Source organism: Myotis myotis, unplaced genomic scaffold, assembly GCF_014108235.1.
Source record: "Myotis myotis isolate mMyoMyo1 unplaced genomic scaffold, mMyoMyo1.p scaffold_m19_p_2, whole genome shotgun sequence".
NCBI classification, from domain to species: domain Eukaryota; kingdom Metazoa; phylum Chordata; class Mammalia; order Chiroptera; family Vespertilionidae; genus Myotis; species Myotis myotis.
Window position 1 is genome coordinate 49,597,059 of NW_023416324.1, and position 21,886 is coordinate 49,618,944.

Genomic DNA, 21,886 nt, shown 5'->3' on the forward strand with positions numbered 1-21,886 from the left:
ATTTTCTACATTATTTTTAGTTATGTCCATGGTTATTTCCCCTCTGGGAGGTCACCTCTGATGGTAGCCCCGTGTTCCATCTCCCTTACTTTCTATCCCCAGTGCCTGGCACAACGCCTGGGGTGCAGTCCGCATATGGCAGACATTTTTTACTGGGGGAAAAAATCAAGATGGTGGAGGTGGACCATCCTACTTCAAAGATTTTTTAATAAAAGTATCATTCAGAATTAACAACTATGACCAGTTGGCTATCTGAGTTTTGTACCACTTATGCCCTATTATTTTGTGACAATAGTTTCTAAAACCATGATCAGATGTGATAATGGACAATATACCATGCATGGGCTCCAAATACTAGAGCATTCCTTCTCCCCAGACAATGAAATATTTAAATTTTGAACAAGTCCCTGAAAGTTCTCACTGAATATTGAGGTCATTGCAATTCTAGTTTTTTAGTCTGCAGCTAGAGAAATCTGAGCACTCACAAATCTAGTTATTTTTAAGATTTGACATTCAAGAATTCCATTATTAGTTAAATTTTAAATTAAGGTATTTAAATTGTGGCCAAATTAAAGGCATTAAAGTAGTTAGTATGACCTTCAAAAGTATAGTGGGATAAACATACTATAGTTCGCCCAAGTTTGCTACTTTCCTGATGTCAGAATCAGGAGAGTAAAAAGCAAAGTGTACCATATGCTATTCTCTATTCCACTTCACCACCTGATCAAATAACATCGAATGAAACCCAGTTGTCTGTTTTGTACCATAAATTAAGGCAAGAAATTTGGGCTGTGAACACACACAGCTACTATTACCTGCCACAGAAACAGCCAGTACCGACTCTGATAGCATTAAGTAAATGTTATTAAATAATATATATAAAGAGAGAAAGATTCTTTAATTTAAAATTAATTTGTACATATTTTTCCATGAGTTTACATTTTTGTTTCCCAGTATTTTCCTTATTCAGAGATGTACGATGGTTTTTTTAAAAAAAAAAAAAAATCAATATTTTAGGGCCTTCTTTATCATGTCATTAACCAACCAATTTTAATGAACTAGTGATAAATTAAGCAGACAACTTTCAACTAAGTTATAAAGATTATACAGTATTGCTGTTTTAAATTCAAAAAACCCAAAGGTGTGAAATACCTTAAATGAGTGGTTATTTGAAATTAAATTAATCATATTTTAAGGAAGCATAAAAATGTAGAATCACAAATGCAATGGGTGCCCCAAATTAGTCTCAGTCAACTGAAAATTGAAAAAAATCAGCCAATTAACTGGCTCTATTACTTGTACTTTGCCAAGCAGCCATTTGGGCTGGCTCTTCCAAATCAACTGAGTCTCAGACCACAGGAGAACAGTTACATAGCTGTCACTCACAGTTTCCACGTTTCAGTAAGGTTGTCTTTTATTTTGGCCTTCATGACAGCAAAGCTTTATGGGATCCACTTCTCTCTCTATTAATAATAAAATTCACTCAATCAAGAAAATCTGCAATTTAATGTAGAGAAAAACGAAAGACCCATGAGCACTCACTACAAAGAAGCACATTCATTTTGTGAAATAAATATCGAACAATAGCCCGTTTGAATCCTGAAAATGTAACCTTAAGCTAATTGTGCTTAAAATGAATTTTGATTGCATGGCTTGAGGATTCTTGACTAGAAGAATGGTGGGCATGTCCACTGTCACTAATGTCAGTGCGCCTTATCCCTGGGATGGGATTGAGAACCACTGTTGTAGTTAATGGATATACTTGCATTTAACAATGGGGGGAATAAAAATGACCTCTTTAATATAAAAATGTACAAGGTAAGAACTTTCAAGTGAGTCAAAATAAGATTTGTCATGTTTTGCATGACTGAAATATTTGACCATGCAGACGGGCTTGTATCAAGTAGGCAATGGTCCTGTGGACACTTCAGAACCGTCTCAACTAAGTTCCGTCAAAAACAAAATAAATCAGAACAACAACACTGAGCTAGTGCCGTATTTCAAGAATGTATGTTCTTCACCAGTGCGTTTCTGCAGTTAGCACAGTGGCTAAGACTACACTAGGACAGTCCTAGGTAGAACATGCTAGGTACTTGAAAAACATTTGTTGAGTTAATAGAGTTGAAGCTGGGTGAAATTAATTAGTTGTTTCCACACTTGCAATTCTATTGTGAATTTTTAAACTGCTAACTTTTGGTTGCTCAATACTCCCTTGACTCTTATTATTGGAAACTGTGATAAAGTGATAAACAAATGTCTTTGCATTGATTGCCCTGTTTTATTTGCATATTTACAGGCAAATGGACATAGTTTTGTACATATGGAACATGAAAAAGCTGTATTACTACTGAAGAGTTTCCAGAACACAGTAGACCTAGTTATTCAACGTGAGCTTACTGTCTGAATATTTTTTATAAATAGTGAAGATAACGTCTAGCCAGACCTAATGTTCAAAAATAAATTTATACATAGAGACAAATTTTGCCAATTGCTGGACCAATGGCAAACATTAGTGCCAAATGTATAATACTATATGTTAGCACTGATCATCCTTACAAATGTTAACTATATAAATATGATGTTCATGTGGTTATGTATTAGTTTTAATTGTCAGCCTCTGGCTGTGCATTGGTGCAGTTTTTTTTGTTGTTCTTGGTTTGTTTGTTTTTTTAACCAAATAAGTTTCTTCTCAAAGTGGATTTCATATGATTTCGGAAGCACGGAAGCACACACAAGCTCTTTACAAATTCTGCTCTCCATCAGAAACACTGCCTCAATGTTGTATCTGCCTTTATATAGAAAATACAAATATGAAGAATTGTAATTCCCATTAAATATTTCTAGCACAAGGTATATGTTGGCATATACACAAAAAAAGAATATAGAGCAAAACAATATTTTCATAAACTAAACACCTCGGATTGAGAAAGAAAATATATCTTAAAATAAGACTTTACTATATTGACTCTTTTTCAATAAAAACTACATGATAATGCCTTATGAAAGTAACTGTACATATGGTATAAAGTGTTTATATTTGGTTCCATATTCATTTGCTAAATTCTCATAACACAGAGTGAAATATTTCATAAGTTAGCCATTTATCTCTGGGACCTGAATAAAAACTAGGATGAACTAATTTATTCAATGCCTTTAGCTAATTAATTACAGAATCTGCAGAGTTAAAATACAGACTAAAGGTCATTATAGGTAAATCTTTTCACCACAAATTTAAGCAGTGGATGATGGGTGGCAGGAAAAGTATTGCTTTATTTCTTTCAAGTTTATATTGATTATAAACTGTAGCCCTTGTGATTTCTTTACTTGTAAATGTGGAATTTATTTGTGTGTTGCTTTCTCTAATTTGCTACTTTTAAATACTTTGAAATGAGTTTTGGGGATTGATAAAATTTATCATTAAGAAAAACTGCTGTTAGAAAGTTAATGTGGGAGATTTAAAAACTTTGGTATTTAAATATGAAACTTCAAATATAATTTCTCAGAGCGATAGTCTACCTGTAGTATTCATTTTGATGCCTGTTTTTGTGGGCAGAAATAGAGAAAATACTTTTGTTTCAAAAAAGTTTCAAAGTATATAAAATCCTGAATTTTGTCTCACTCGAGAAAAAGACAAGCATAGTTCATATGGACTTAGTTATTTTTACATTAGAACTGTTTTCCTCAATAAAAAAATAAATTCATTGTATAATCCTTTAAACACATTTCTTTTATATATTTATCATTAATTTGATTAAAATATTAATTTGAAATTTTAGAATAATTTCCCAAAGTTGTTGTATGAATTATCTCTCATATTTCCATATAGCTGTTTTTAATATATATATATATTATAAATTTACTTTGCACACTAGTATCTCAAGTCCTCTATTAGGATTTTCACAGTAGTAGCCCATATTGATGTCACTGAAGCTCTGAGAATAATATTTGTAAGTTAAATGTTTTATGGGGACATTGAAAATATTGTATTTTTGTAGGGTCTATTAAAATGAATGTCACTTATTAGAAGTATAATGGTATTTTTTGGCAGTAGAATTTGTCACTTAAAGGCAAATGATACTTCACTTTATAGATGATGCACTAATTTTGATGTTGCTTTATGTCAGGGTGACATTATACCATGATTTTATAGAGTTTGACATTTAACAAATGATTAAATGATTGACCTATTTAATATGTTTCCCAGAAGTAACTTTTAAATGCATTTTAATATACTTACAGTTTCTGATGAGAAATGTTTTTCAGAGCCTAATTTTCTTTGTCAAAAACTTGCACCAAGCCACCATATCCAACTGCTGTTAGAGGATAATCATCATTAATCAAGACAGAGGCCCCCACTGGCCTCACGAGATCACTTAAAGAAAAAACAAACTCAAGGGTGTCGTTCGGTGGCAATGAAGCAGCTCAACTCATCCCGTCCGTTTTGTTGAATCTTTTATGGCAGAGGTGGGAGAAGAGCCAGAGACAGGCCTTCCCAAGTCTTTTTCCTTATGTCTGGTCTCCACACCAACCCCAGGCTTCAGGAGGTGCTTCTAAGGCACAAAGCTGAGAGGACCATGACCCTAGCAAACCCTCTGCCCCTCCTGATGTGACAGCATTGTCTTGGCCGATGCTCTGCAGGTCAGGACTGAGGGAAAGAGAAAAGGGAGCCCAGACCAACTGGAAAAGAACTCCGATTGCCAAAGCACCTCATGGTCAATGGCACTGCCGTGCTGCAGACCGAGAACAGGCAGGTAATGGTGAAAAGAGGCATTGTTTTAGGTTGACTGAATAAAAAAACCATGAAGCACTTAAGGGCAGGGGAGAGGGGGATCTAATGGATTCCACAGGTGACCAAATAATGCATTGATTTTTTTAGTATTGGCTTTTTTCGAAATAACTGGTTTTGCTGCCTGAAATGAGAATCTGGTTTACATTCATGAAAACCAAAACCAAAAATAGATACTAATATATATATATATATATAGATAGATAGATAGATAGATAGATAGATAGATAGATAGATAGATAGATATTTTAAAGGTGTGCCTTTAAAAAAGGAAAAATCAGCAACAAGAAAAGGGTGGAATTTGTGATGGCTCCAAGAGACTCTGCCTCTTGGTCTTTGGTTTTTATTGGCATCTTCCTGCTGAGGAAGCTGTCTATATCTGATGGATCGGTCCGTAGGACACAATGGAGGGGAACGAGAACGATCAGGGGTGAAAAGAATAAGCACTGAACTGTATTAGTAGACGTGCTGCAGATTTTGCAAGCCAAATAGGCGTTCCTGGGTGATTTTTACAACTCTTCATATGGCTTCTAATACATTGTTTGCAAAAGCTGTCTTACCATAACTCCAACCTTCCAAACAACACATGTCCCCTCAGCAAACATAAGAAGTTCAAAATATAAGTGTGCTTTTGAGAAGGAATCGTCAGAGTCAGTATGCGTACAAATCTTTACATCATACTATTTTACTGCTCCTTGAAACCTAAAAATTACATGTGGCCCAGTTCATTAGAACTGTGATTATGTAGCCATCAGACAATTCCGGTTGTTTCTGGGCCTGACCTGGGAGTACCACCTTGGACAGTAGTTTTAAAGAGAGGGTGACAAACTTCTTTTCATTAAAAATAAAAATTATTTTTAATCTTGAAGATGATTACACACATATCACTAATATATTTGCTTATTTAAACTAGGTCTGAAATATCTTTTACCTGAAGAACTAAAAAGAATATTCAGAGGGAGGAAAAACACTAGAGAAATTAGATTTTTTTTTTCCTGCAAAAACTTTATTGTATGGGAGAGGGCTTCAGGGTGGTTAAAAGAATGGCTAGTAGTTTCAGGGAGAGGCTCAGGCAAAAGCCAGACACCAGAGGGATGCAGAGGGACCCCTCAAAGTCATGCCTGAGGGTGAGCCTTTCGAAGAGATACTCGCCCAGCCCAGCCTGGGAGCCAGCTGCCTGTGGAGGTGAGTCAGGTGTCGCCCATCTTCATATATATATATATATATATGTATATATATACATATATATATATATATACATATATATTAATTTCAGAGAGGAAGGGAGAGGGAGAGAGAGATAGAAACATCAATAATGAGAAAGTCATCGATCTGCTGCCTCCTGTACACTCCCTACTGGGGATCAAGCCCGCAACCCAGGCATGTGCCCTGACTGGGAATCGAACCTGGGACCCTGCAGTCCGCAGGCCAATGCTCCATCCACTGAGCCAGATCATCCAGGGCTTGCCTATCTTCTTGATGAGTTTCACTTGTTCATTCAGGAAGTTGTTCTCCCAGAAGTCACAGAGATTAAGGTCTGTGCGGTGGAACCCAGGGCCTGCAACTCCACAAGGGCCTGGTTCAGGTTCCTCTCCAAGGCCAGGGCAGCTTCCAATTTTGCATCTTTAAGAGACGCTCAGCGCCCTTGTACTTCTCCGCCAACTCAAGGAAGAAGTGGCCCCTGCCCTCCAGAGCCACATCCTCAGGGTCAAAATAGAAGCCCAGAGAGAGGTAGGTGTGGGAGGCCCGCAGAGGCAGGTTGGCCAGGGGTTGACCGCAGCCTCCACCTCGGTGGAATAATTCTGACGAATTTGGGAGCACATGGTTGTTTGGCGATAAGAGTTAAGGTGTGTTGGCTGGTCCCAGAGGTGGTTCTGAAGGTCGTGACTGGATAAGACGCAGGAGAGTGGCCGGAGTTTGGAAGAAGGGGTGTCCCTGGGTCTGTTCTGTCCACTATTGAAGCAAGAGACAGATCTGGGACTACCGAGGACACTGTCAGAAATTAGATTTATATATTCAAATATTAAGTGAAAAGTATCTGAATCGACCAAAATGATTAATGACGGAAGCCAGGAAAGCATTTTATTTCTAAAGATAAGATGGGTTTAGTATCTCCACCACAATATAAAACTTTAAAAAACAGCCTTTGCCAACTCATCTTTCCATTGGCTGTTAATGCTGTCTTCAGTCAGTCTCTGCCCTCATTGGCACACAGATCAAGATGTCTATTCCAATGAATACACTCTTATCCTGAGGCGGCAGTATAGCATCACCAGATAAAAAGCCATGTTAGTACAGGACTACACTCTAAAGCAGGGGTCCTCAAACTACAGCCGACATTTATCCGGCCCACCGGGTGTTTTTACTGCCGCTGCCTGTTGCTTAGCAGCTGACTTGTCCCAGGCCTGCAGTGCGCATGCGTGGAATGTGCGCTGCACTCTCCGACTCCCCTCCTCTCTGTCTCTCGACTCCTCCTCTCAATCTCCGGTGTGATCGGACGAGTCACGAGCTTGCCTGTGCAGAGCCTGCTGCTGCCTGAGGACTGAGGTAAGAACAAGTTAGGATTTATTTTTTTTTTAAGTTAGGAGGTCTATTTTTTATTTTTTTTTATTTTGCAGTTAGTAGGGCCTTTTTTTTTTTAAGTTAGGAGAGACTTTTTTCTTTTTTTGAAGTTTTGTTTTTTTACTTCAAAATAAGATATGTGCAGTGTGCATAGGAATTTGTTCATAGTTTTTTTTAAAACTATAGTCCAGCCCTCCAACTGTCTGAGGGACTGTGAACTGGCCCCCTGTTTAAAAAGTTTGAGGACCCCTGCTCTAAAGGTCTTTCTTTGGCAATTTGATTCAGAAACCAATTTCACTGATTCCTGATATACTGACCAAACAGCAGGTTTATTGAAACACTGGGTCAGTAAACAGTTACACAGGTAATTAAATCCAGTAAGTTAAGAAGATGGGTCCTTTACTAGCATCAAGAAAAGCAGGGTTTAGGTTCTAGTAGAGTTTCAATCACAGAAATGCCAGATCTCTCTGAAGCTCAATAAAATGTTCAAACACTGGGTTGGTGATGTGTTTGATGGTTCTAGTTATCTGATCATTCAAGAATTAGAGGGAAATCTTCATATTTGAGATCACTGGCATATACTTTTCTCCTTTGCAATATAACTGCCTTTTATTAAGAAAAGCAACCTGCATTGGCCCAGAATATTTCCCCAATCTCAGCAAGACCCAAGGATACGTCATAGCAAGAAAACAGAGGACGGGCGTGGGAAAATAGACAGGCACTATTGGAAGCATGTGGGTTCATATTATAAGAGATCCTAGGTGTCAGCTCTCCTAGGCATCAATTGAGCTCCATTTGATCTAAACTATTCGGAAAATGTATTTTCCAGAACACCCCACTATACAAAAGTAAGGCAGGTGTAACCAAGTTTTCTAGTTATATGCTGAACCTTCTGGGGCATTTCTGCTTCTCGTGTGTAAAACTGACCTCTATTCATTGCTGCTGTAGATCATCCCTCCAACTCCGGTGATGTTCCAAAGGCCATTGAGTGGCTGCTTCTATCCTGACGCAGGATAAGAGGCCCCCTTAGAGTCCTACCTGTTCAGAGACCCTTGAATATCAGCTGATGGTGGTTCCAGCTGCCAGTTTGGGAAAAACTTTCTTGGGTGATCCCGGAACCTGGAATAGTACCATTAACCAAGGCAGAGCGCTTGTCATGTCTCTGACAACAGCAAACAAAGCTTGTGCACAAGGGTGAGGGTGGCAATGCTTTAATAGAACTTTGTTTCCACTTCCGGTTTTAAAATATTGATGTTTACCTTCCCAGGGACCTTCTCTTAGTCTCCTCCTACCTGATTGGTATTGGGACAGGTTCCATTCTTGCTCCACGTGGACCCTGTCTGCAACAGAATGGCTTGGGAAAACTCTCCTGGTTGAGGGTATACATTGCACAACTTCTACTTTGGGGGATTCAGAGATTTCTGATAAATGAAGGGGAAAGTCCACTCTAAGATTTGGTTAAAAAAAAGAATAAATTAAAATCGAGGAATATTGAATACCTAGGCTTTTAACTACATGAGAGCCGTTCCATGGGAATTAAGAGAGGAGAAATAATTCACTGGTTCCAACTTTAGAAACATCACTTCACCTGGTAGTTGCCCAGTTGGATTCGGCTGTCGGACAGTCAGCTCACACTGTGACAACCCAGTAGTCACTACCTGGGCTGCAAGGCAGGCACAGACGAGAAGGATCAGTTGCACCAATACTTCTCCACGTGATCCTGGCTGCAAAACACTTGTGGGGTTTTGTTTTGTTTTGTTGTTGTTGTTTTGTTGTTGTTGTTTGGCCTGATTTTGTTAATAGAAGCACCTCAAACAGTGGCAGGTTCTAAAATCCGGGCAATGTTTATGTAGAAAGCGCTGAAACCCTGTCACCCTAATTAGTCTGGGGTTGGAACCAACGTGAGTCTGACCCAAAGACAAAACCATGCATCAAATTTCCATAGTGGTGATTTTCAAACCTTGCATAGATTTTTTTCCTCTCCTAAAAACAGTCCTTAAGCTGGCATCATTTTCAATGTATGTAAGAATGGGTATTAAGGCAAAAATTAAATGCATCAACCAATCTCTCTCTAGTTTTGAAGGTACATTTTTTTTCTTAAAAATTATATTATCTGTGCCGGTTTTTTCCTTCTTTAAAATGACCTGATGAGTAAGCAGCCTACAAACAGTCAGGCATCTCTACTCCTAGAGTAAAATATCTTAGTACAGAGACTTTTACTTTCATCAGCAACTGCATATTTCCTCCACAGGAAAGCAATGACCGTAGCTGAGTCTCAGATGCCTAAGGTATGTCATTCATAAATTCAAAACATCGGGGGATATTTTATTGAAGAATATAACAAAAACATTAAATGCGAAGCTTATAAATATTTGTTGAGCATCAACTATATACCAGGCACTTCAAGGGATATTACATGGTCTCCTCTGCTCAGAATCTCATAATCAAGTGGAAAGATGAGAGAATTTCCAGATCAAAGACGGTACAAGACATGTGGTGAGTCCCTTTGTTCCATCCCCACTCATGTGTTGCAAAAGGAAGCAGCCTCTTTAATCAAATCTCTTTTTGAGTCAAGCATGGTTGTTCCATTTGAAGGCACAGATAAGTCTCCCTACTGGGTCTCATGGCCTTTGGGAGGCCATTGTGATTGTTTGCTGGGATTTGGGCAACATCCGGTAGGCTAGTGGATACTTTTACCGGGCAAGATAAACAGCAACCAGATTCCCTTGAATCTCTGGAAGAGAATTTTGTCAGTTTGTCATAAAGAAAAGAGAATATAATGAAGATGTCCCTTGCCCTGGCCCAGCACCATGTCTTTATGCCCCTGACATGATGGGGAAAAGAGATAGAAAGTCAGCACTTTAAAAGGCCTGGGGTGTTTGACTGGAAGGATTCGTCTATGCTGAGTGTCCCTGTAAGGTTTCTCCTATGACCAAGGCCTCTTGTAGACTATCGGGGTGCATGGGAGTCCATAAGATCCAATTTTAGAATGACGTACCCAGAGACGAATGAGTTGAAGAGTCGTTGAGGCGGTTGCATTTCATGTTAATTTGCTTCGCTTCTTTCAGTGGGTGAAGAACATTTTCACTGTGTGCTGTTCAGCCCATCCCATGAAAATACTGTTGGCATGAGGTTGGTCTCACATATCCACATATCATAGACCTCTATTTCTTCTTCCAAGGAAAGTTTGATCCTCTGAACACAGGAATTGCTTGGGTGTTGTTTTTCCTTCCCTCTATACACACTCGGTGTTTTAGAGACCTGGCAGTCCTTACCTTGCCCTGAGTACTCCCCGTGCTTTTCAGCCTCAGCCTTTGCCCATGCCTACTGAAATGTCTTCCTTTCCCCCTTCCCACTATAAATTATCAAAACTATATTCAGCCTTCAGGGTCCAGCTTGAACAGCACCACCATGAAACTAATAGAACTTTCTTCCAGTTAAGATTGAGGGACCTATTAGGCTCTTTGCACTGTTTCAGCCGTTGTGTTTAATTTCCCTTTAATGTGTTCTAAGGACCTTAACACGCTCCAAAAATTTTAATAAGTGTCTTTCATTCATTTAATTGATGTTCATCGTATCTATCCTTCTGATTTGTTTGGGTTTTATTTCTCTTCTTAGAAGTCATGTGTCTATATGTCAGAAACCTCCCAGAGAAAAGAATGTGTGAGGTTGAACTGACAAAGCCATGGTTTTGGCCTTGCCGGGGTCTTAGAGGTAACCAGCCCAGCTCCCTCATTTTACCAGAGGCCCAAGGTCTAGACAGGTGAAGTGACTCTGGGAACTCAGGAAACACAAGCAGATGGTTTGATCTGGTTTGAGACTCATTTTTAATGTACTTCTACCTGTATTTTGTGTCTTGGTAGATTCCTTTGCCCAAGCTATTGTTTAAAATTTGGGGGTGTGGGGAACAGTAAAGGGAGTAAGGATAGGGATGAGAATGGGGATAGGGATAGGGATAGGGATAGAGATAGGGATAGGGATAGGGAGAAGTAGTTGGGAAGAGGGAGTCCCCAACCCTATTTCAGCTCTAAAACAAATACAACTGCTGCTTTGTGCTGCCTGTTCTAGAAAAATAAAAAATCTGAGCACAGGCCTTTGGCCATAGTTCAGCATGACAATGTTTACACATTGCATTTTGGCATCATTTCATGGACAGATTCCACCACCTGCATCCCTAAAGTGAAACTGTCATACACTCCAGCCAAAATTCTCAGGCCACTGCAAAAGCTATAGAATTAAAATGATTAACTATTTAGATAAACCACAGACAATCTGGGTCATCTTGATAAAAACTACATGCCCCCTCCCAATTATAGAGGTCAGAATCTGGCCTGTTGATTTCAAAGTTGAAAGAACACTACTTATACTGCCATGAGCATTGGCTTCATTAGATACCTCCCTTGTAAGGGCGAGGAAAAAAAAAAAGGAATCCTTGAAAAGAAAAAATGTCTAAGTGGGGAGAGCCCTAGGTTGGTAAGCTCCTAAGCTCAGTTCCTATATTACCACACAGGATCTTGATTTTCTTGCAGGTAAAACATTTCTTTGTTAGCATTCTCTCAAAAATATTTCCCATATTTTTCTCTTCATGTTTCATAGCAAGTTGATTACAGAAGGTGAGTGAAATGTTCCCCCAACAAATCCATTTTTCATATACTATTTTGCTTACACCAATAATACAAATTACTTCATCTGCTTCTGCCTTTTAATTTCTTTGTATAAAGAGACTTTGTTATTTTGGCTTCTGTCCATGAAAGAAAGTTTCTTTGAAGGAAACTTCCATTATCCTTTTCTTTTATAGTTATGGTGCCTATAGCTCTCCAGAGGCCTACACTTTGGTCCTATAGCCCAGTGTCTATATATTTATATGAGGAAAAGAATTCCAATGTCTGTTTGAACAGAAATGAAGTGGAAATGAAAAGTAAAATATTAATTGAAAGGGGAACATTATTTTAGTATAGTAAGTGGGCAAAGTATTTTAGAATAATAAGAGTACTTTTTTCTTTTCTTTTCTTTTCTTTTATGTTGTTGTTTAAGAGTACTTTTAATTATTTTAAGAACTAGTGGCCTGGTGCATGGATTCGTGCACATTGAAAGGAAATTAATTAGAAGGTGGCCGGTGGGGCGGGACTGGGCAAGACGGGCCGGACATGCCCTGGAGCCAACCTCCCACGGTCCTCCCATGGCCAGCTGCACCTGTGGCAGTGCCATGCCTCAAAGGGCATCTTCAGTCACTGCAGCTCTGCAGTAAACCAGATTTGGGGCCGACAGTGCCCCAGCAACAACATAACCCACAGCCAAAGGTGGAATTGCATGGCCCCGTGAGGAATAAGGCTCCCTCCTCTCTGATTCCAGGGTGCATCACCTGAGAACCGCTGCTGCCAAGTCACTGCAGCCCGGCCACTCCTGCATTGAGCATCTGCCCCCTGGTGGTCAGTGTGCTTCATACCTACCGGCCGGTCGGACTGTCAGATGGTTGGATGGTTGCTTAGCCTTTTATATATATAGATATTTTAGGATCATGAGTAATAGACATGAGGACTGGAGGAATGAGAGAAGGTAATAAGTAGTTAATGGAGTAAGAATGAGAAAGCCATCAGAAAGGACATAAAAGACAGATAAAGTGGAACAGAGGGAAACCAGACTCAGACTCTCCCTCTCCCTTCCTCTCCAAAACCAATTTTAAAAAATTTAAAAAACTGTATCGTATGGATAAAAGTTCTGTGGGGAAATGAGAAAAATCATGGTTCTGTCATAAGACAGAAAAGGACCTTGAGGGGATCTGATTCATCTGTTTACCTTCAGGGAAGAATTAATGCTATTTTTAAATACCTCCAGAGAAGATGCTATCACTCCCCTCACTAAAACACTCTTATAAAAGCAACAAACCATATGTCTTATCCCAATAAGACTCTCTGTTTAAATTACTGGGTTCAAGTCCAACAAATACAAGTTCCTTGTAGAGTTGGACAGATTTACATACTTTTTAGGAAGATGTCCGCTGTTAGGAAGAGGCGCCACTAGATGGCGCCCTTCTAGCTATATTTTATATCCGAGCCTTGGCAATTCTCTAGCTTGGTCAATTGACCACACTCTGGACAGTCCATATTTATACCTGTTGTACTAATGTAGCTGTTAAGAAATATATTAACACCCCTTTCCATATTATCATGAGAGAATTAATTTGAAACAAAACTCTAAATTTAAACACTATAAGAAGAGATATTTAAGAGCTGTTAAAAAAACTTTAAGCAGGTTTTTTTTTTTTCAATTTCAGAGAGGGAGAGGGAGAGAGAAATATCAATAATGAGAGAGATTTTTTATTTTGTTTTTTAGTACATTTTTATTGATTTCAGAGAGGGAGAGAGAGGTAGAAATATCAATGATGAGAGAGAATCATTGATCGGCTGCCTCTTGCATACCCCACATCAGGGATGGAGCCCACACACAGGCATGTGCCCTGACAGGGAATCAAACTGTGGCCTCCCAGTTCATAGGTCGATGCTTAACCACTGAGCCACGCCGGCCTGGCAGCAGTCTCTATATTTTTTTACTAAACCTTTCAGGTTGTGTATCAACCACTCCCAGAACTCAATCATAGGAAGAACCTGCTCTCTCTCTAAGCCTCAGCTGAATATGTGCTTTAAAGTTTGTTGTTCCTAATTGTTCAGTTTAATCATTACACCTGCCAATTTAATAGTTCTCCAACATTCTTGTGCTTCCCAAATATTTTGGGCCTATCTGCCACTGTTTTAACTAAGCTTCCTTCACACATGTTCATTCCAAAATAAAATATTTGCTTCAACTTATTTAAAATATATTTTTTAAATGAGCTCTCCAAAATTTAAACATTGGGAATTAAGTTTGCCTAGCAAAGCCTTCCTAATATTCTAAAACTAGTCCAATCTGAAAATGTCTGTATAGCTTTATTTCCAGGTGACATCTGTCAGTAACTAGGCATCCAGTATAAACTACTAGTTTTTCATTTTATATATGAGTACAAGAAATTACCACAATATTATAATCAGATTTTACCTAACTATAAAGTACATAGGCATGTATTTCAAAATATATGCCATCTAGTGGTCATCAGATTCAAGGGGCAGTTTGCAGCCCCTTCCATCAGTAAGAACGTCTGTGTGTGGGAGGCCCAGATACTCTGGCAGCTTTGGTGACGTGTCCTTAAGCTGTTTTGATTCTTAAATATTTGGAACTTCCGGGCCACTAATAACTGGGTTATTCATTTAAACGCCGAACGTTTCTGTTTGCTTCTTCTAAGCTAATTATACCCTCACAGCTTAATTGAGCCAGCACCCTTGTTTGGGCCTCGCCTTTGCAGATTCCATCAAAGCCCTACTTATTTGAAGGTTTCTGTTGTTTCTCTGCCAACCACTTAATCTTTTTTTCTTCCAACCCCAAGCAAAAGTACAGAGAACAAGGTGTTCTTTCCCCAAGTCTTTGCGAAACTATTTCAATCCTCTGGCCTTTTCCTCCAGAGGAAACCGTTTCCTTCAGGCCACCTGATCCCCAGCCACTGGTACAGTGTGGGCTTTCTTAGCAAAATCAGTTCAGCCTTCTTTGGTGGTTGTTTTCTAACTTCTTTATTGACCTCAAACTGACGGAGTTAGTGCACAGTCTTGGGTTTGCCTAACAAGTGCATTTCCTCTCTTTCCAGGGGAGATAAATGTCTCCTGAACAATTTTTTAAAAATGTATCTTTATTGTTAAAAGTATTTCACATGTCTCCCCTTTTTCCCCCATTGACACCCTCCACCCTGCACCCATCCCTCCCAGGCCTTCATCACACTATTGTCTGTGTCCGTAGGTTATGCATATAAATTCCCCAGTTAACCTCTCCCCACCCACTCACACCCCCACCTTCCCTCTGAGATTCCAGTCTGTTCCATGCTTCGGTGTCTCTGGATCTATTTTGTTCACCTGTTTGTTCTGTTCATTAGGTTCCACATATGAGTGAGATCATGTGATACTTACCTTTCTGTGGCCGGCTTGTTTGCCTCAGCGTAATGAACAAATCTACATCGTATGCAACGTGGCCACACATTTGACAGCGAATGCTGCAGGGGCCCACCTACCATTCTTTTGAACACAGCTCTTGGCTCTTCCATTTGCCTCGTTTCCTATTTCATCTTTTTTGGCATCCCTTCTCAAACTCCCATTAGCTTTTCATCATAGGTTTAGCTGTAGAGACTGGAACTAAGCATTAGAATGGAAATTAGAATTTGTACTGATACTGATGGGAAAAAATGGCTTGAGAGCTATTTATATACTCCCATTGTGTTTTTGTTTTGTTGCTGCTGGTGGCACCTCCAGATTTTTTGGTATCAACTATTACCTGAAATACTTTTTTAATTTTTTTGTAATATAGAGAGAATGTTAATTTTGTGTTCCTGGGAGCAATCTGTAGGTCAGTACTTCCTACCCAGCCGCTAGCATAGGTCCCCTAAGTGCTGAGACATTGATTCCCTGAGAGCATGGGGGCTTGTGGCTTATTGCTTTCACTTGGGGCCTGAAGAGCCTTATCTGTTTTACCCACCTGTACCCCATTATGCAGAACAAACATGATCATTTTCTCTCTGTGCCATAATGCAAAGAGGTTGGGAGGGAAGCTCTGCTTTTAGGTACAACAAAGGAAGATCACCAACGTTGGGTGGGAGAGTGGGGCCCTCAGCAGCTGAGGGAAGAGAAGAAAGCAGTGAGTAACGGTTACTTAAAATGCCTGGAGCTCTTTGAAACACTCTTCGCACTCCTCCCCACTCCCGCCAGGATGCTGACTGTGTGTGGGTCACGTGACCTCCCTGCAAAGTAGAAAGTGAGTGACAGTCACACTCAGGACTCCGCTTACTTTCACTGGTGCCCAGTAGCCAGGATGCACCTGGAAAGGAAGAGGTTGTAGGTAGTGGGCATGTATAACCTCCAAATTTGATTTTTCCTCTATGTTATCATTATACAAACTGTTCTGACTTATAATACTTGTCTTTCCCTGTCTTCCTTATGTTTGTTTTAAACTATCCACCTTTGATAGCCAGTCTTTAAGCATTACTCTTCAGCCATACTTGTGGTGTCGTTCAACTTAGCAATGAGTGTTTTGTACTTATTAGAATCACAGTCTCATTATGATCAAACAGATTCTCTAGCAAGTCATCATTCTGATATGTTCTTTATTTTATTTTTTTGCTTGTGATACATTCTTTATAAAACCATGAAAGTTGCTATCAAGATCTATATTTATGACCATTTCCTAGAGAAATTCTAACTCAATCCCCCCCCCCTCTCTCTCTCTCTCTCTCTCTCTCTCTCTCACACTCTCTCACACACACACACACACACACACACACACACTCAGGAACTTATCTTTTAGGTTTCACATATTTACCAAAAATAATCATTAGTAACGTGACCTAGAGACATAAATCTTCATAAACTACTCAAAGGTAAGGGGCCATGTCTTCTTTTCTTTTTAAAATATATTGTTATTGATTTCAGAGAGAGGAAGGGAGAGGGAGAGCGAGATAGAAACATCAGTGATGAGATAAAATCATTGGCCAGCTTCCTCCTACACGCCCCCCAACCGGGGATCGAGCCTGCAACCCAGGCCTGTGCCCTGACCAGGAATGGAACCGTGACCTCCTGGTTCATAGGTTGACCCTCAACCACTGAGCCACGCCAGCTGAGCTTTTCTTTTTCTTTTTTTAACTTTCCATAATACCTCCAGCATGTTCACCTACACCTCCCACAACAATACATACTCATAGAGTATCCATTGTTGTATGTAAGTTTGGATAGACCCAACTATCCAAAGAGGTATTTAAGTAATCCTCTCCTAAGTCCTCCTCTGCATCATCCTAAAATTTGCCTTTTAGCCATCTATGTTTTAATTCTTAAAAACACATATATCAGTGATTAGAACAATTCATCTCTTTTTCTTGCTGTACACGCTATTTAATCAACAAATGTTAATGAACGAAGAATTTTGAGGGCAGTTAGAAATATAAATATAAAAAGCCATGGTCCCTCCCCTTAAGAAACACAGTCTCATAGGGAGATAGACACATAAGAAGTTAATAAATGCTACTGTGCAGGTACATAATAGGAGGGAAGAATAGAGAACAGAACCGTATCGCTTTCTCTCCCAGTCTAAAAAAAACGGCAAGTGCTTCCTTTTAGCTTTATTGTTTTATAATGTGGATGAGGAATCTTTTCTATTCCCTTAGGAAGGTAGGCTCCCATTTCTCATATGTGGTCCTTTCTAGAAAGTCTCAGGTGACAGTGAGAATGTAAATAACTGCCGTCTCATCTTGAATGAACCGTATCAGGGAGCCATAGTCACTTCGTTAGTTAAGTTCCCCCTTTCCACCGAAATTGGACTTTGTCCTTACAAGCGGTTGCCTCTTCAGAGTCAAAGTCAGAGGGGTTTCAGGAGTCACAGGCAACTCCTCCCTCCCGGAGGGAGGGCACTGAGGCTCGATGACAAAGGCGATTCTTCCACTTGGACACAGTTTCTCTTAAAATCTCTGCTTTAAAACAATTCGTATTTGTTTTAAACATCAAAAAAAAAATGTGCATGGTTCTGGTGGATTTGCATGTTCTACACACTCATCATGCACATACATGCAAGGAAAAGGTGGTGCTCTTTCCTGTTAGCAAACACCCCACCATTCAGGGGATGCTTCGTGTTTTAAGAACAGAATAGGACCCATTAGAATCTAGTAAGATGTGCAACTTGAACAGCACCTCTGACAAAATTTTCTAGGAAGTAAAAAACCGAAGAGTGCCTGGAACATACAGACCAGTCTCAGCCGTGTCTGTCAGATGGACAGCTGGAATAGCATGTGTCCAGCCCCAGACCCTCCTCGAAGGGCCTCCAAAGCTACGAATTTGAGCTGCCCTGACAATGTGGCTCAGCACTAAGAAGTGGCAGCCATCTAAATCCCCACAGGTTATTCTGAGGGAAGAGTCTCCTCAGAGACACCATTGGCAAGAGGAATGGCAGATGGGTTTTTACAGCCAACAGATCCAGAGATTGTGTTTGCTTGTAGAGGTTAAAATTGAGGATTTCCTAAATAGTGGATTCAAAATTATATGAGATCCACCGTGGTCTGGAAAGTTGGCTGCCATTTGGTAGTGAAGTGGTGGGTTGTACCTTGGAGCAATTTAGTGTCTTTGTGCATCAACTTTGAAAGTGTGAGTTTATTAAAACTATATGTAGCGGATTGTGTAGCATGCTTACATTTGAACATGAGATTGTGCTTCTTAAGTACTTAATCACAGGGCTCCTGACCTTAAAGTACTATTCTGGTCATATTGCTGGAGGTAAAGACTGAAAGGTTGAAAAACACCCATTATCTATAAACATTTATTCAATGGCCAACATTAAAAAGCCATCTTTTTTTTTTCTTCACAATTGAATTGAACTATTTGCTTATTTAACACATCATCTTAATCAAGAAATATAAGCATTGGAGTGTGCTGCCCTTGTTTTCTTGTTTTAGGTGTGTGTGTGTGCTTTTCATTTTAAAAAATTGCATATACTTAAAGTATACATAGACATAGTAAAATGATTATTATAGTCAAACTAGTTAATGTCTCATCTCCTCACAGGTTTGCCGTGTGTGTGTGTGTGTGTGTGTGTGTGTGTGTGTGTGTGTGTGTTTTGAGAGCATCTGAAATCTATTCTTTTGGCAAATTTCCATTGTTCAATACAATATTATTAACCACAGTCATCATGCTGTCCATTCGATCTGAAGACTTATTCATCAGATGCCCACAAGATAGACACAATCTTTTCACAGATAAGTCAGCTTTTTTTATTTCAAATACTTGTGGTTGAAAGCAATGCATGTTCTAATATTGGCAAGATTGGTTCTTTTGCAGACTATATACTCACCTGTATGATAAACTAAAGAAAACTATGAAAAAATATGTAAAAGTCAGTAACCATTTAAGGAACATATAGCAGGGAGTCATTTATACAACCTCAAAGAAAATTAGGAGAAAAAAATCAAGTTGGTTAAAAAATTTGGAGTCAAATTTAAACTCTCAAGACGTAATGTGCTTTATAATAACATGTTTTTATCTCCTTGTCTGTAGAATGAACAGACGTGGTAAAACTATTAAATAGGGCAGTGTCAGGTGGCCTTTCAGCCGGGAGGAGCTCAAGCGTGTCCAATGAACGATTTACCAGTGAGAGAACCAGTACCAAGTCACAGAAATCTTCATTTAATCCTGACCAGAAAGTCCTCCAAGCATCTGCTGCCTGATCTTAGAGACCATCTCAGAAATGAAAAAAGGCACTCTCACCCTAACCGGTTTGGCTCAGTGGATAGAGCGTCAGCCTGCGGACTCAAGGGTCCCAGGTTCGATTCCGACCAAGGGCATGTACCTTGGTTGCGGGCATATCCCCAGTGGGGGGCGTGCAGGAGGCAGCTGATTGATATTTCTAACTCTCTATCCCTATCCCTTCCTCTCTGTAAGAAAATTAATAAAATATATATTTAAAAAAAAAAAAGAAAAGAAAAAAGGCACTCTCTTACTTACCATGTCAACTCCAAAGGTGGGGCTGTTTGTGAAGACCCTCTTAGGGTCTATGGGCCTATCTCAGAAAGAGATCTGCTTACCTGTTAGAGTAATGCCATGCCTTGTGTAGCTTTCAAGACTAGTCCTGCGTCAGGCTATTCTCACGCTTCCTACCTGCAGAAACCTGCCCTAGAAGTCTCAAATTCTGAAACCCGCTGGAATACTGAGGAAGAAATTATTTTAGCATAAGCAAAATCACTGTACTCAACTCTCTGTTTATCATCAAGTTTGCCTTCAGACTCTGCCAGTGGGAGAAAATTCAGGCTTTCCTGGATTTGTGAACTCTGTAAGCTCTCTTGGGAAAACAGAAATTAATGGGCTTTGGGCATTTCAAGAACTCATTGTTGAGATGGTCAAAGGGACTCTGACAAATAGAACAGCCTGTTGTTAGCGAGCCAGAAATGAACATTTGTGGTGAAACCTGTGTCCAGTGGACCTAGCACTGTACAAAGGGCATGTTTTATTTAGACCATTTATAGGTGGATGTATCCTAAAGACAGCTCTCTAACAATGGCTTGCCTCCTACTTCCTGGGTGATGTTGTCTGTGTGTGTTGGGAGGGTGGGTCGGCTGAAGGGTATCACTACTACTTGAAAATTAGATCTCTAGGAAGGGTCGAATCAGGTCGTCAATAGTGTGACCTACCCTTATCTCCTCAGGGCGATTGCATTTCAATGTGGACCAAAGGCTGAAGTCATAGGAAGGAGGCATTAATCATAGGATCTCAGAAAACAGCTTTTGGGGAAGCTTAGGGGACAGGACAGATGTGGTCTCCCCTGAGCCTCTGAAAGTACAAGGCGTAGGTCGGCTTTCTCAGACTGGGCTGAAGCCAAGCCCTTGTTATAGATTGTCCTGGAATCCTGTAGTCTGGTTTGGTAGAATGACAGAGAGGTGTCCAAAGGGAGGACTTGTATCCGGTGAAGTGGAATAATTATTTCCTTAATGAAAAACTAAATTCTAGGTCACTGCAATAGCTGCCTTGTTGGGGCAGGGGAGGGCTGCAGATTTAAAAGTGGGTATTTTTTTGTTTTAAAACTTAGGAAGATGTTTCAAGCAATATTAGATGTGCAATACTTTTGTCAAGTGGTGTGTGCCAGCCTTGGCAGGGTGAGAATTACAGCAGGTTTGGTTTATCAAGGGAAGATGGATATGCCTTTCAAAGGGCACCTTTGGACCACATGGTTAATTTGCCCTTTGAACTGGTGTTCAGCCTTCCCAGGAATGGAACTGGATTTTATAGAGTTCCCCTTCTCCAACCTACCGCATGCTTACTGCTTCCTCTCTGTATCCCTCACATCTCAGCTGCCAGGACCAGCTACCGGCAAGTCATTTTATTCATTGTCATTGGTTTGGTCACATGAAGAACGGCCTGTTCTTTAAATCCCAAATGTTCAAATTGCCATGTAGAAACCAACTCCCTATCAATTTTCTCCACATTTAATCCTCAGCTTCTTGTCATATTTTCATTTTTCTGCATTGGTTCCCATGGTAACTAGTCTGTTGGCAGAGAAAGTGTGACTCTGCTTTTAGCCTTCTGCACATTACAGAATCCTTCTCGTGATCCTCAGGCAAGTGTCATTACAAAAAGGCAAGAAGAGACTACTTCACTAGGTTAATGCCTTTAATCTCTCACCCTACTGTGTGCATTTACCACCCTATCCCCAAATCAGCCCCACTGACCCAAAAGACAGCATTCAAAGATACTGTCCCGAATCCCTATTGGTTCAACTATTCACTTACAAATGCAAGGATTGAATCTTTGGTTCAGAAGGATTCCTCTTTTAGGCATTAGTGACTTAACTGACATAAATGCATAATCAGTGCAATGTCCCAGCTGACAATGGCCGGTCTGGGGGCAGTGTGGAGCAACAACTCACACTCATTTTCCTATAAACTACTCCCAGATTGCACCTGGGATGGATGCAGCCCAGGGAATAAGTATGTCCTGA

General features: G+C 39.9%; 1 protein-coding gene across 4 annotated transcripts in view; it reads left to right on the forward strand.

Moving 5' to 3' along the window:
- Positions 1-4,196, forward strand: part of LRRC7 (leucine rich repeat containing 7) — a 479,490-nt gene extending 475,294 nt beyond the window's left edge. For 3 of the 4 annotated variants that reach the window (XM_036352078.1, XM_036352079.1, XM_036352082.1), the window contains one exon: positions 2,297-4,196. In XM_036352078.1, coding sequence (XP_036207971.1) covers positions 2,297-2,404 — 108 coding nt within the window. In that variant the 3' untranslated portion in view covers positions 2,405-4,196. The remainder of the gene's footprint in view (positions 1-2,296) is intronic. The other variant, XM_036352080.1, reaches the window with a different exon arrangement.
- The last annotated feature ends 17,690 nt before the right edge of the window (positions 4,197-21,886 follow it).